At 35.2% G+C, this 13,306-nt stretch overlaps 1 protein-coding gene across 2 annotated transcripts; it reads left to right on the forward strand.

Moving 5' to 3' along the window:
• Nucleotides 1-930: 930 nt before the first annotated feature.
• LOC126374930 (protein max) lies at nt 931-5,428 on the forward strand. 2 transcript variants are annotated; one of them, XM_050021714.1, is made up of 6 exons: nt 931-1,150; nt 1,247-1,315; nt 1,501-1,611; nt 2,149-2,284; nt 2,734-2,891; nt 3,465-5,428. In XM_050021714.1, exons 1-6 carry the CDS (start codon nt 1,103-1,105, stop codon nt 3,495-3,497), a joined length of 555 nt encoding a protein of 184 aa, XP_049877671.1. In that variant the 5' UTR covers nt 931-1,102; the 3' UTR covers nt 3,498-5,428. The 2 variants fall into 2 exon arrangements, with proteins under 2 accessions (XP_049877671.1, XP_049877672.1); XM_050021715.1 differs by having other exon boundaries at nt 932-1,150; nt 2,161-2,284.
• The last annotated feature ends 7,878 nt before the right edge of the window (nt 5,429-13,306 follow it).

Consider the following 13,306-nt stretch of genomic DNA (forward strand, 5'->3'; position numbering starts at 1 on the left):
ATGAGACGGTAGATACAAATGTAACCACCTTTTTTTCGCACTGTAGTATGGACACGTGGCCAACTTCACTTTGGTGGTTTCTTTTGTTGCTTGCGCTCGTTTAGGGACTACTCATTTTAATCATAAGGTCGACTATCAATAGAAGCTTATAAGAAATGTAGGCCTTAAGGTAAACCTTGTGAGGTGGTTACAACCGTCATACTGATTTTGCTTATGCCCTATAAAGGGTTAAAATCGTAAAATAAAATAAAATTTTTAACAAAAAAAAACCGACTTCAAACGCAAAACTAAAAAGCAATAAATAAATTTACTTCGCACAAAGTAATTAGTACGTATTTTCAATTAGTTAATTATTTTATAATTCTGAAGTCGGTGCCAAGTAAATGCTACAACAACCCTACTACAATATCAAATTACTATGTACACACAATATTGTTTAATACCTATATCAAAGCAATTACAAAACAATGTCAAACAAAAAATTACAAAACAATCAGTATTGAAAAATATATGAATTGGTACTTCGTTGTAGCATTTCCTTGGCACCGGCTTCAGATTTATAAAATAATTAACTAATTGAAAATACGTACTAATTACTTTGTGCGAAGTAAATTTATTTATTGCTTTTTAGTTTTGCGTTTGAAGTCGGTTTTTTTTTGTTAAAAATTTTATTTTTTTAAGTTTAGGATACTCAATTTTGTTATTTTCATATTGTTATTTGTTCCACTTTTCGGCCAATAATCTTGTAACCAAAGCCGCAATAAATTAAAAAAAAAAATTAATCACGATACTGCTATGCGACGTATGCGACCAAGTTGAAGATAGCACTACGCTCAGGCACTACGTATTGAAAAGTAAGTATTGTTCTCTCTTTTACACGTAGTAAATTATGCTGTTTCCAGTGTCACATAGTTACAATCATGGTGATTTTGAATTTGGAATCTTTGTCTGCTGTCAAATATTGTCACGCGCGTTGTTCTTTTGTGCTATCTGCGACTTCTTCAAGATCTTCTGATATTATTTACTGTTAGTGCAACTTATGGTGTTTAATTGATAGTGTTTCTAATTTTGTGGCATCAAGGAACTAGATATAAGCGTCCAAATGAGCACCATGAGCGATGACGACCGTGATATTGACATCGAAAGTGATGTAGGTGTTTTCCCGTTTTTGACATAATAATGTGCTATTTGGAGGCCTGTTTACTTTTAATATAGATAAGCATTTTGTTTATTTGTATAATTTCAGGCAGAGAATGATTCGGATTCTCGCACACACGCCAGGAATAGTCTCGGCGGCAGCGGTTACTACTCACAGGTAATATTTGTATATTCATTGGTTAGTTTGCATTTTTGTAAAATAACATGCGAATGGCCGTGAAAGCCGAAATGTGCTTATTTCTTAAATAATTTTCACCGTGGTTTTAGGAGAGAAAGGATTGCGAATATTGATGGTTTATTCAATAATATAAAATATTTATGTTATTTATTTTAATATTACAGGCTGAGAAAAGAGCACATCACAATGCTCTGGAAAGGAAGCGGAGAGATCACATAAAGGATAGTTTTACTTCACTGAGGGACTCAGTGCCCGCATTACAAGGAGAAAAAGTGGTGTGTTGAATATTATTTGTTATTTGTATTATTGGTATAGCATTGTTTATATTTTATACCGTCAAGGTCACCTCAATGTTGCCTGATTTGAATACCTAAGGTCACGCGTGGACAGTAAGTGGTAAGGACAAGCATGTATTAGGGTTAGCCAAGCATTTAATATTATTGGCCCTATCCAGCTTTGAAGTACTTTATGATAGGTAAGAAGTATGAAGATATGTTATGAAACACTATAAATTATCAACTGGTCGTAAAAAGCCTTTGTGATGGAATTAACATAATATGGCATTACACCTGTATTCCTGAAAGGAAGGAATTAAAATAATAATTATTTTATAAATTGTGGCCGTTTTACCAAAAATATTTCAAATTGTAAGAAACAACCTGAACCTGCAAAGTAATAAAATATTGTATCAAGAAATGTAAGTCATTATTAAGAGTGCCATTTGTAAAAGGTTTGATTTTAGTTTAATTATATTTTTTTATTGAATACTGTTAGGTTGAAAAGTGATATTTTGCAATATTAATAGTATTTAGCTGTCATTCCAGGCTAGTCGAGCGCAGATTCTGAAGAAGGCAGCAGAATACATACAGTTTATGAGGCGGAAAAACAATTCGCATCAGCAAGACATTGAAGACCTGAAGAGGCAGAACAGTTTCCTTGAACAACAGAGTAAGTGGTTAAGTTTTGTCGTAGTGCATTTGTTCGGACAGGCAGGGCAAGAAACACAAATGAATGTAAAGAGATTTATTAGATCACATGAGGAATATACAAGCAGGGAGGGCTCCGCCCCTCCCTGAGCACTATAAAAAATAGATGTTCACAGCACCATGCTTATATCGAAACTGAGAATAAAACGGAATTTTGAATCTCTGTCTGCAGCTGTCTGTGGGCTGTCAATGTTGTAAAGTCATTGACAGCCTACCAGCCAACCATTCCCACCGAAGGTGGAGATTGCATTCCAGCATTGGATAATTATTTTGGGTTTGAACTGTGAACATAGCAAAATACAATAAATTGCGAGAACTATGCTTATTTACTTCGATAGAAATTGTAGTTGAGCATGTTTCTTTTGTCATGTCACAGAAGAATACAATACTTAATTATTTTTTCTATTCCAGTCCGGGCTTTAGAAAAAGCACGAGCAACGGGCAACTTCATGGACGCTCATGAGCTCGGGCTCGGTATCAAGTCCGAAGGCAGCTCACATGACACCGACAGCTCAGACGGAGAAGGCACTACCCGGCGGGTCAAGAAACTTAAGATCAACGGTGTCAATGTAAGTTAAGACCTTAGATAATACCACTGAAAGTCCAAAGTAAAAATAACAAAGTATAAATTGTTTTAGTTATGGCTTAGAATAAATACTTCACATTTGTGAGAAGCTGGATCTTTTCATGTTTGGATAAGTTTTGATAAAAAGAAACCATGATTTGTAGTGCTGCGTTGATAGTTTTGTGGTATTAGTCAAGTGCAATCGGAACAGAATGTTGCCTCAATAGAATTATATGACTGCCTCCAGTCAGTAAGGCATAGTACACAATGGAACCTTACTGTTAAAATGGACTCCTAAGATAGTTGTTTAACACCAGTATCGATTTATTAAAAGTTAAACCAAACAAAAACACAAATATATTTGTTTTTTTTATTGTATTGCCATCAATTTGAACAGCTGATGAACTATCAAAAGACAATTGATGTAACACTGAACACTTATGGACCTAAAGTTAAATACTTTATTATATTACTTGTTTTAATTTTACACCATTCTATTTTTTGTCATGCTGACTTTGAAATGCCAAAACTGGCAGAATTATTGTATAATTTATAATCTGCTTTTTTATACTTTCAGATGAAAATAACTTTAAAACATTTGAAGGAATGAATGTAAACTACCATTGCATAATTAAGTTCTTTCAAAGATTCTTAACTTTAAGGGCGCCATATTGGTATTAAAACAAGATAGTTACATAAAACAGATTATAGTCTTTGTACCATTTTTGAGGCGAATAAATTATTAATATTGTAAAGACATTTATAAGATTTCACTTTCAGTTTGTTTATCACACACATCTCTCGTTTATTGTGGCATTAATAGCTTGCAAACTTTCAGTATCAGATGTACAGCGTTGTCGTGGTTCAGTCTTAGTAGACCATTGAATGTTGAAAGAATTAAAAAGTGGTGTACATCAATAATAAGTAGTAAAATAAATTTAAATAATTTAGCAAACCTTTAAACATCTGCTTTTGTCATGAATAGTCATGATTGATGTATACCATTTCTTACATAGGTATTATATTAGAATTTACCATACATTGTAGTTTTTTTCTACACATTTAAGTTTTCTGTTTATTAGTTACTTGAAGATAAATAAATAATTTGGTTATGTTTGCAAAAATTATGATGTGTAAATATTGATTAGAGTTTACTATGTATGAATCATTTTACTGTTCTTTCTTATGTAAGTTTTAATAATAATTAGGGGTTTAATTTTAATAAGTAAATTGATCTTTGGATGAATATTCTTATCAATCAATTTAAGGTCGAAGTATTTTTATTTCAATAAGATATTAGATTTTTTTACTAGGCACAACAGATAATAAAACATACAGCCTATGTGTACAGCAAGGAGGTTAGTTTGTTTCAGAAGAGTTTGTTTTTTTTACTAATTAGTAAAAAGTATTTAACCTACACACTAGAAATGAGTATGGGTGGTGGTATAGAATAGATATCTTTATTTTTTTACTGTAATTTGTGACTCACCAATATTCATTTCTAAATATTCCCTATTTTTAATAGGATAACTAAATGTAAGCGCTGCCGTACACCACTTGTATAGAAAATAGAACTTTGAAGTGTTGTTGCGCGACAAAAAATTAATTTTAGCATTGCTAAGTAGCAAGATCATTTTTGAAATAATAAATATTGAAACTTAAGTCAGCATCAAAGCAGAAGCCTAAAAATTGTAGTTTTTTAGCTGGTAGACGTTTTTATGAACTTTGAAAATAAGATTAATTATTGGATTTTTTTTAAGATTTGACTTCTTTTTAGAAAGTGATCTAGAATTTGTTTTGTGCTGACTAAAATTTCAACCCAAGTTCTTTTAATAATTATAGTTTAAAAGTTATAATTGGCAACCTCTGCGGATACTATAGAAGTACCTAACTAACTATAGAAGTACAAAAGAAGTAATTTACCAAGTACTGGGTAAGTTACATTCCATTTGCGTTTGTACTGGGCTGATTGTCCATTGTGTTAAACATAACACCATCATTCGCGATGTTAGCAAAGTGATGGCCCAAGAACCAAAGTACAATAGCACTGTACTTAGTTAGTATTATAACGTATACCGGTAGGCGACTGGTTTTAGTAGTCTAGAATATACCGCATTGTTAACAATGTTGCCAATTTTCGTTTTTAAATTATAGTTTTTTCTTCTATCCGGTTCTAAGATAAATAAATTGATTGTAAGAACATTCGCTGCAAAGTTGTTAGATGTAAGTTAGTCTTCTTGAACAACATTTTTCAACTTATCGCTTTTTTATATCCCTTTCACTTACTAACATTCCGAGCCAACAAATACATTTTATATATTATAATGTATTCTGTTTGAATTTTTGTTGCGAATATATAGGTTTTTTTATTTGCTTGTATTATAAGTTTTTGATAAGGTGAGTCAGTTTTGTAATTTAATTAAAAATGTTAACATTATTACTTACATCATGCATGATGTGTGTGAACTATTTGAATTGTAAAAAAAACTTTAATTGTTCTTGAAGACTAAATTAGATTGTAAAATATACAATACTCTGTTATCCTTTTGTTTTATTTTTATTGAGATAGGTATCTGGACCTAGGTTGATGTTCCGCTTCGGGTACACAATATTCCACCTGGTGTATTATCGTCGCCCTACATCCGCTTCAAGCCTTTGCAAATTTTGTGCATAAAAAAGTAATAAAAAAAATGGGCCTTGCATTTTACATGGGGCTGCTTCCTGTTGATTGGTGGATGTGTGGTTTCTTACGCCGATAGCGGCGTTGTTAAGAGTCCCGTAATAATACCAAGTTCGGCCATGTAGTGAATGCCGTACGAGGTATATAATATATACGTAATCACGTCAAAAAATATTGAAAATGCTTAAGTCACCAGAAGACTAATGTTAAAAATATAAATATTAAAAATCATAATCCTTATTGATTATCAGGTTTCATGCTGAAATTAATCAACCTGTCAATCTTTCCATCTATATAAACCGTTTGCAAAAGGGGACGCTGAATTAAAAACGAAATAGTTTTTATGGTGTAAAATTATTATTAGTTATACAACTAGTCAAATCAGTTACTTTTTATTAAAGGTCAAAACACGAAATTACAATGGAATTTGTATGAACAAGCAACCTGGGACGACATAGAAAAACGGGACTAAATGTCGCACTTATTATTACATTTTTGTTTATTAAAATTCGTAACCAAGTTAAAAAGAAAAAAGAAAAACTTTTTTGTCACCTTTAGATCTGTCTTTATTTAGTAATTAGAATTTCATAATTTATCTTTGACTTAGGAATTATTTTTTTTTGTTTTGGTTTTCCCCGAAGGGTAAGGCAAAGGGAACTATGCCCATACAGCCATGTCTGACGTATTTTTTTTCTTGATGATTAATGAAATGATGAAAGGTGATGATGATGAAACCTAAGCCCCCACCCTCGGAGTAGACTCCTACTCCGAACCCCAAACGAATTAACTCAAAAGTCCGCATAAACTTTTGAGTTATGAAGCGGCTTCCCGGCACGAAGCGAAAATAGGCAGATACACTTTGTTTATTGAATACTCCAATATAATAACACTCGCGAATGTCAAATTCAAATTCAAATTCAAAAATATCTTTATTCAGTAGGTAACATAGTTACACTTTGAATCGTCAATTTTACATAACGAACGTCTCATCCGCCTAAAACTACTGCAGCTTCTCACAACCTGTATAGCCGGGGAAAAGAAGCTGCAAGAAAAACCTCGGCACAGGGCCCTAGACGTTCTTTAAAAAAATAAAAATAAACATAAAATATTGGTATACAATTGAGTAATTTAGCTGCCTAATATCAGTTCTCAGACAGTTAATCCCATGCATTCATATCTTCTAAATAATCACTAACTTTATAATAACCTTTTTTGTAAAGTTTTTGTTTAACTACTGTCTTAAAACAGTTGAAAGGCAAATTCTGAATGTCAATGGGAATCTTATTGTAAAAACGTATACATTGCCCCTTAAAAGATTTAGTAATCTTATGTAATCGACTGACTTGTAAAGCAAGTTTATTTTTATTCCTGGTATTAACAATGTGCCGATCGCTATTTTTTGCAAATAATCCTATATGTTTTTTTACATATATTAGGTTTTCAAAGATATATTGTGATGCCAAAGTTAAAATATTAATTTCTTTAAATTTATTTCTAAGTGACATCTTGGGTCCCAATTTGTAAATCGCCCGAATGGCTCGCTTTTGCAGAACAAAAATGCTGTTCATATCTGCAGCATGACCCCACAGCAAGATGCCGTACGACATTAGACTGTGGAAGTAGGCAAAATAAACTAATCGCGCGGTTTCTACATCGGTTATTAAACGAATTTTTTTGACCGCGAATGCTGCTGAGCTGAGCCTTTTGGACAACTTATCAATATGAGGACTCCATTGCAACTTAGCGTCCAAAGTAATTCCCAAAAATACAGCAGTATCCGTGAGGTCCAATTCCTTATTTTTTACAATAATAGAATCGAGGGGCCTACTAACATTCGATAACGTAAAATAAACATATTTTGTTTTATTTTCATTAAGTAGCAGGTTGTTTACAGTAAACCAATCCACTACCTCTGAAATGGCGTTGTTTACATCGTCAAAGGAATCTTGTCGTCTCTTTACTTTAAAAAGTAAGGAGGTATCATCTGCAAACAGCACCACCTCATGTTTTACAAGACTAGGTAGGTCGTTTATGTAAACTAGGAATAGAAATGGACCTAGAATTGAGCCCTGCGGGACGCCTATAGTGACGTTAGATCCACACGATCTGCAGCCATGCACATCAACCCTCTGAACGCGGCCACTAAGGTATGACTCCAAAAGAGCGATGGCATTATCAGTTATTCCATAGTGACGAAGTTTCGCGATCAAGATATCATGACAAACGCAATCGAAGGCTTTGGAAAGGTCGCAAAAGACACCAATAGCATCTTTGGACTCCTCCCAAGCCTGAAAAACATGATTTATTAACTCAACACCAGCATCGGTTGTTGAGCGACCCTTTGTGAAACCAAATTGTTTATTAGACATTAAATTGTTTAAATTGAAATGTTGAAGTAATTGCAGTAATAAAATTTTTTCAAATATTTTACTAAGCGTGGGTAGTATAGATATTGGTCTAAAATTAGTAGGGTCAGAAGTACTACCAGCTTTAAACAATGGAATGACTTTACTGTGCTTCATTAAATCTGGAAACACACCATTGTCTACACATTTATTAAATATACATGATAGATAGGGAGCTATGCAATCAATCACGGAGTTAATGACTTTAACAGAGAGACCATGAAGATCTGCAGTCTTTTTGATTTCTAAAGATTTAAAAGCTCTTAAGACGTCCCTAGGACTCACGTGTGTAAATGTTAGTTTATCTACTTTGGACGTATCTATGTGCTCCCTTACAAGTGATTGAGCGAGTGCAGGAGATGACTTCAAGTCCTTGGTAGTCGAAAATGGAATGTCAGTAAAGAATTTTTCAAAAGCTTCAGCAACTTGCTTATCATTTGTGAGTAGTTTACCGTCAATTTGTAATTGATACTCGAGATCGCGTGCTTTGACTTTCCCAGTTTCGCTATTAATAACTTTCCAAGTCATTTTAATAATATCTGAGCTACCTTTAATTTTACTGCTAACAAACATTGCCTTCGCGGTAACGCAAACACGTTTGAAAACTTTTGAATACTGTTTTACATAGTCGTGAAAAGCTACGCTATGATTGTATGTTCTTTCTTCGTAAAGTTCATACAACCTGTTTCTACTCTTATAAATTCCTACCGTCGCCCAGTCACTAAAAATTGGTGTGTCTGCTTTCTTAATTGTTTTTGCCTTAAATACTTTATTAAATTCCGATTTTGTTAGATTAAATAGGGAGTTATATAACAAATTTGGGTCATCACAGTAAGGAAGTTCTGGTAATTTGTTTGACATATTATCTTTGAATTGTTCTAAACGACTACTTGATATGGGATTGCATGTAACATCCTTTTTCAGTGAGCGGTCAACAAATAAGTTGAAAGATATTTGTTGACCACAGTGATCTGACTTTAATTTATTAATTATTAATTTATCACAAGGTTCTAAGTTACTAAAAATATTATCGATACATTTCGCGGACTGTGACGTGATTCGGGTTGGTTCTGAAAAAAGATTTACAAGATTATAACACAGAAATAAAGATTTGAATGTAGTACTTAATGAGCAATTTTCCAGAATATCAATATTAAAATCACCGCAGACGATAACATGTTTGCTTTTATTACATAATTTGCATAAAGCTTCATCAATAACTTTCTCAAATAGATCATAAGATGAAGCGGGGGGTCTGTATACGCTCAATACAATAAGCCGGCTGAGTTCAATACAGGCTAGCTCAACAGTTCGCTCAACTGAGAGACTTACAATATCCGTTCGTTCCTTATATTTTAAACAATTACGTACTAATATTAATGAACCGCCACGGATAGCCGTCTCCCTGCTGTACGAGCTGGCAACCTGGTGATTATTGAAGCAAACGAACTCATGTTTTTTTAGCCAATGTTCAGTTACGCACATAATATCAACACAATTACTGTTTAAAAAAAGTTCAATTTCAAGTTCCTTGCCCAATATTCCTTGTATGTTTTGGTGTACCAGGTTGATTACATTTGTATTTTTCTTATTGCATTTTATATTTAATATGTCCTCATTTAACTTACTACAGCCAAAGTTTTTCTCTGTTGTCATTAAATTTAATTTAAATTACAAATGTCAGAAATAAAAATAGGCTGCTCAATAGGAGCAGACGCGTTAAAAGCCAACGAATTGGCTGATTCTAATGTAAAAAAAAAGGATAGCGACTTCGCTATTTGTCTTTTGTAAAAGTTAGATAGATAGTAATATCTACCTTTGGTCAAATAAAAATTCCTAACATAGGAATTCGTATCAATGAACTGAAATTTATTATAATAATCGCATACTAAAGTATGCAATGTCAGGTTTAGATCATGCCTAAACTTATTTTCGGAATTAAGCTGACTTTGGCTGAAAGGCAATGCAAACAAAATCACTTGTTCTACATTCGGTAGGCTGTTAAGTAAGGAAATATAATGGGAAAGTAGTTCTTTGTTCGCGTTACCTCTCCTACCGGCCAAGATTATGATTGTACTATTTTTCGAGAATTTATAAGAAATTATTCTTTTTAAAATGTCTAAATAGGAGGCACCCGGCATACAATTATTAATTACTGCCCGCCTCAAGAAATGGCTAAGTTGTAAACCCATTGTTTTGCCAATTTCGTCACTAAACATAATAATATTTTGCGCTTTGTTTACCGGCGCGGGCGCCGCCTGCCCGGTCGCCGACGAGAAGGACGTATTATTGTCATTAACAATTGGTGTGAGGAGCAAGTCCTGCGCCGCCGGTACCAGCTGATGGGCCGGCGCGGGCGCGGACAGCGGGGAGGACTCGGAAACACGAGCAGGCCGCTCAGTCTGCGAGGATGAATGATTGCAACTATACTGACGATTAATTAGTGAATCGAAGCGTTCCGCGTTGTGAAAACTCAAATTCACTAACTTATCAGCGGCCAGCTCGTGCTTTCGAATAGTTTTCTGAGCTACTTCGTAGTCCAGTGTCATATTTTCTAAGGATTTTGTCAGTTTTTTTATCTGTGCCTGGAGCTGATCAATTTCACACTCATATTTTTTTGTTTGGTTTTCTAACGTTACGGTACAAGTATTAATTTCGTTCAATAGATGTTGCCCCGTATTAAACAAGTGGTGGTGTGAAGTTGATGCTTGTGGTGAGTCACAAGTGAGGTTACTCTTTGAACACAACACCTCGTGAGATGGGGTGGCGGCAGGGACCAAGTCAGGTGAGTCTGTGATCAGCTCGTCAAACAGCGATTGTGTCCGAGACGTTTTAGAAGTACTGTCCGCGAGTTCAAAGTCCGATATTTGTTTATGCGCGTCGCGCAGCTCGCGTTCCAGAACAACGGTGCGCTTGAGGGCGGTCTCAAACTCATCGCAGCTCCGGTCAAACACATGCACCGTTCTTTGTAGCTGGTCATTTTGGTCTTCCACATCATTTAAACGCTGATGTAAAGCCGCCATCTCACTCTTTAATTGTTTATTTTGTTCTAGTATGACTAATACCTCCTTCTCGCTATCCTCTCTCTCTGATAGTAGCTGCTCACAAAACGCTTTAGAATTCTTAAGTTCTAGTAAAGTCAGCTTTAATTGATCTTCTAGCTTACGAGCTGCCACACTGCGAGTAGTCATAGAAGACATAGTACTCATAGTGTTTTAGAGGCAACAAAAAGAAAAGAAAACGTGTCAGTGAGAAGCCACCAAAGAAAGAGTGGTAGTTACTTACAATTTTGATAATCGTTATTCTTTAATAAGTATTTAAAATGCACTATAGATTCCGAAAAGATTACGCACTTTTGAGTTTGTAACGGTTTAACTGACACAAAGACACTTATCACAATTTAAACGCCTTTTAGCACTTATAACCACACAAATTTATACAATATTGTTAAAATATGATAAGAATATTATGACGAAATTGGTTTTTTATGAATTTATATACGATAAATTAATTTAAATAATTAAAAACTACGAGAGCTAATTTGTTTACAACTTAACCGTAGGGTTGCCAGGGCAAAAAAAAAAAAAAAAAAAAAGAAAAAAAAATGTCTTCCGACTAACTTAATGCGATCATTAACCACAAAACACCACTTGGTATTAATTATTTAGATTACCCAATGAAGAAAGCAACTGTCCCGTTCCCGTTTCCCGCCGAAAAGCCTTTTACTTAGGAAACTACGGAAAAATAACAGAGAATCTACTTTTTTCTTTATAAAAACACAGACTAAAAATGTACCGGACGCAACATGTTTAAATTACTTATGCCCAAATATCTGTATCAACGTATTTTTGAGCCTCCTTGGTAGAATAAACCCACTATAATCCACCAAGGAGTACTATTCTGCTTGTTAATAAAAATAATTGCGTATTTAATAATAAATAACAGCTCAGTTCAGCATCGGTACAGCAAACCACAGCTATCAGCGATCTGTAACACGTTCAATAGCCTCACTGACAAATTATTGCAATCTCAGACCCATTAACAGATCCAGATCCTCATCTGATTATACTGCATAACGCCAGTAAAGCGTATTTATCTCGTTCTGGGTAGGTATATAGTCCCTTATACATTCATAGTATGTAAGGCCTCATTCACAATGTAAGTGAGCGTGCGGGCGGAAAAACCCTAACATGCGTTTATGTTTACCACCGTGCCTGCCTTCGATTTTGTGCGAAAATTTGTTGTGCGAGTTACAACTAGAAATAGCGAGAATAAGATACTTAAATAAGAAAAATAATAAAGCTGCGTGCCTTTAGCACACAAAAGGCAACACCGCACCGCGCGTTACGGGTCTTGGAACAAACAGAGTTAGTACGAAATCACTCTGCGATGATATACATATAGCTTTCTGTGAGAAAGCGCGCAAACTATCAGTATGTACCAATAAAAATCTGCTTCCGCTGTCGTCTCCTACCTAGAGCCACGCCACGGACAGTCCGTACAAAAATTACATTTTTACTGTGTGTCGCGTAAGTACGTGTAGGTACGAGCGAGTCAGTGTGCACTCGCTCCTCCTTAATCCGTAACGGCTTACGGCCATTTAGACTAAAGTAAGACAAAAAGGGGGTGAAGTAAATCCAGCTTGGCGCCCGATACGAATTGGTGCGGGGAAGGGAGGTACCGTTCTATCCAGTAAGTAGGTAACATAACAAGCTCACAATTTTATCCCAGTTGAGGTAGTCAGAGGTACATCTATCGCAAGATGATAGTTCATCTCACCGAGGTTTCTGTTAGACTAACGTTAGACTAACGTGATAGGCGGTGAGCTGTATCGCCGTCTATAATGGTCAACTGTGTTAATCAACTACACTTAGATACATTAATAACTCATTTGTGCAAGTCCGGTCCGTGGTTCGAACCGGCGTTCCCTTTTGAGAAGCAAGCTGGTGTACCACAGGACCATAGTGACTGTAACTACCAGTAGGTAAGTACAGTATAAATACTGTAGAAACGCACTGACTGAGACTGTTATTTAAAAATAAGTATTATTCTTTATTCTATGCTAGAGCTTAGATTGATTTTCGCGCTTGCTCGCGCCCATGCGCCGTTGATCTCTCGCGGCCTCGCCCAGCCGGCTCTCGTGTCCGCGATCACGCCCGCGACCGCTTTCAACGTGGGCGGGCGGTAAGTATTGAGTATTTACAGCGTCCGCTGCGATCGGCCTGATTTCTATGCTAACGCTGCGTTTTTCTTTGTTTACTGCACCGTTGTTTGCGCTGCGCTCAGCTATCTGGCCGCTGCAGTCTGTTTTTGATTACTTTATTTACCCATCCC

The sequence above is a fragment of the Pectinophora gossypiella genome, chromosome 18 (assembly GCF_024362695.1).
Source record: "Pectinophora gossypiella chromosome 18, ilPecGoss1.1, whole genome shotgun sequence".
Lineage (NCBI taxonomy): Eukaryota > Metazoa > Arthropoda > Insecta > Lepidoptera > Gelechiidae > Pectinophora > Pectinophora gossypiella.

Excerpts from the sequence above, each read along its gene's own strand:
- LOC126374930 (XM_050021714.1), top strand. The coding sequence starts at position 1,103 with ATGAGCACCATGAGCGATGACGACCGTGATATTGACATCGAAAGTGAT. Across the intron at positions 2,285-2,733 it reads CAGTTTCCTTGAACAACAGA|TCCGGGCTTTAGAAAAAGCA; the intron begins GTAAGTGGTTAA and ends TTTCTATTCCAG. Across the intron at positions 2,892-3,464 it reads TTAAGATCAACGGTGTCAAT|ATGAAAATAACTTTAAAACA; the intron begins GTAAGTTAAGAC and ends TTATACTTTCAG.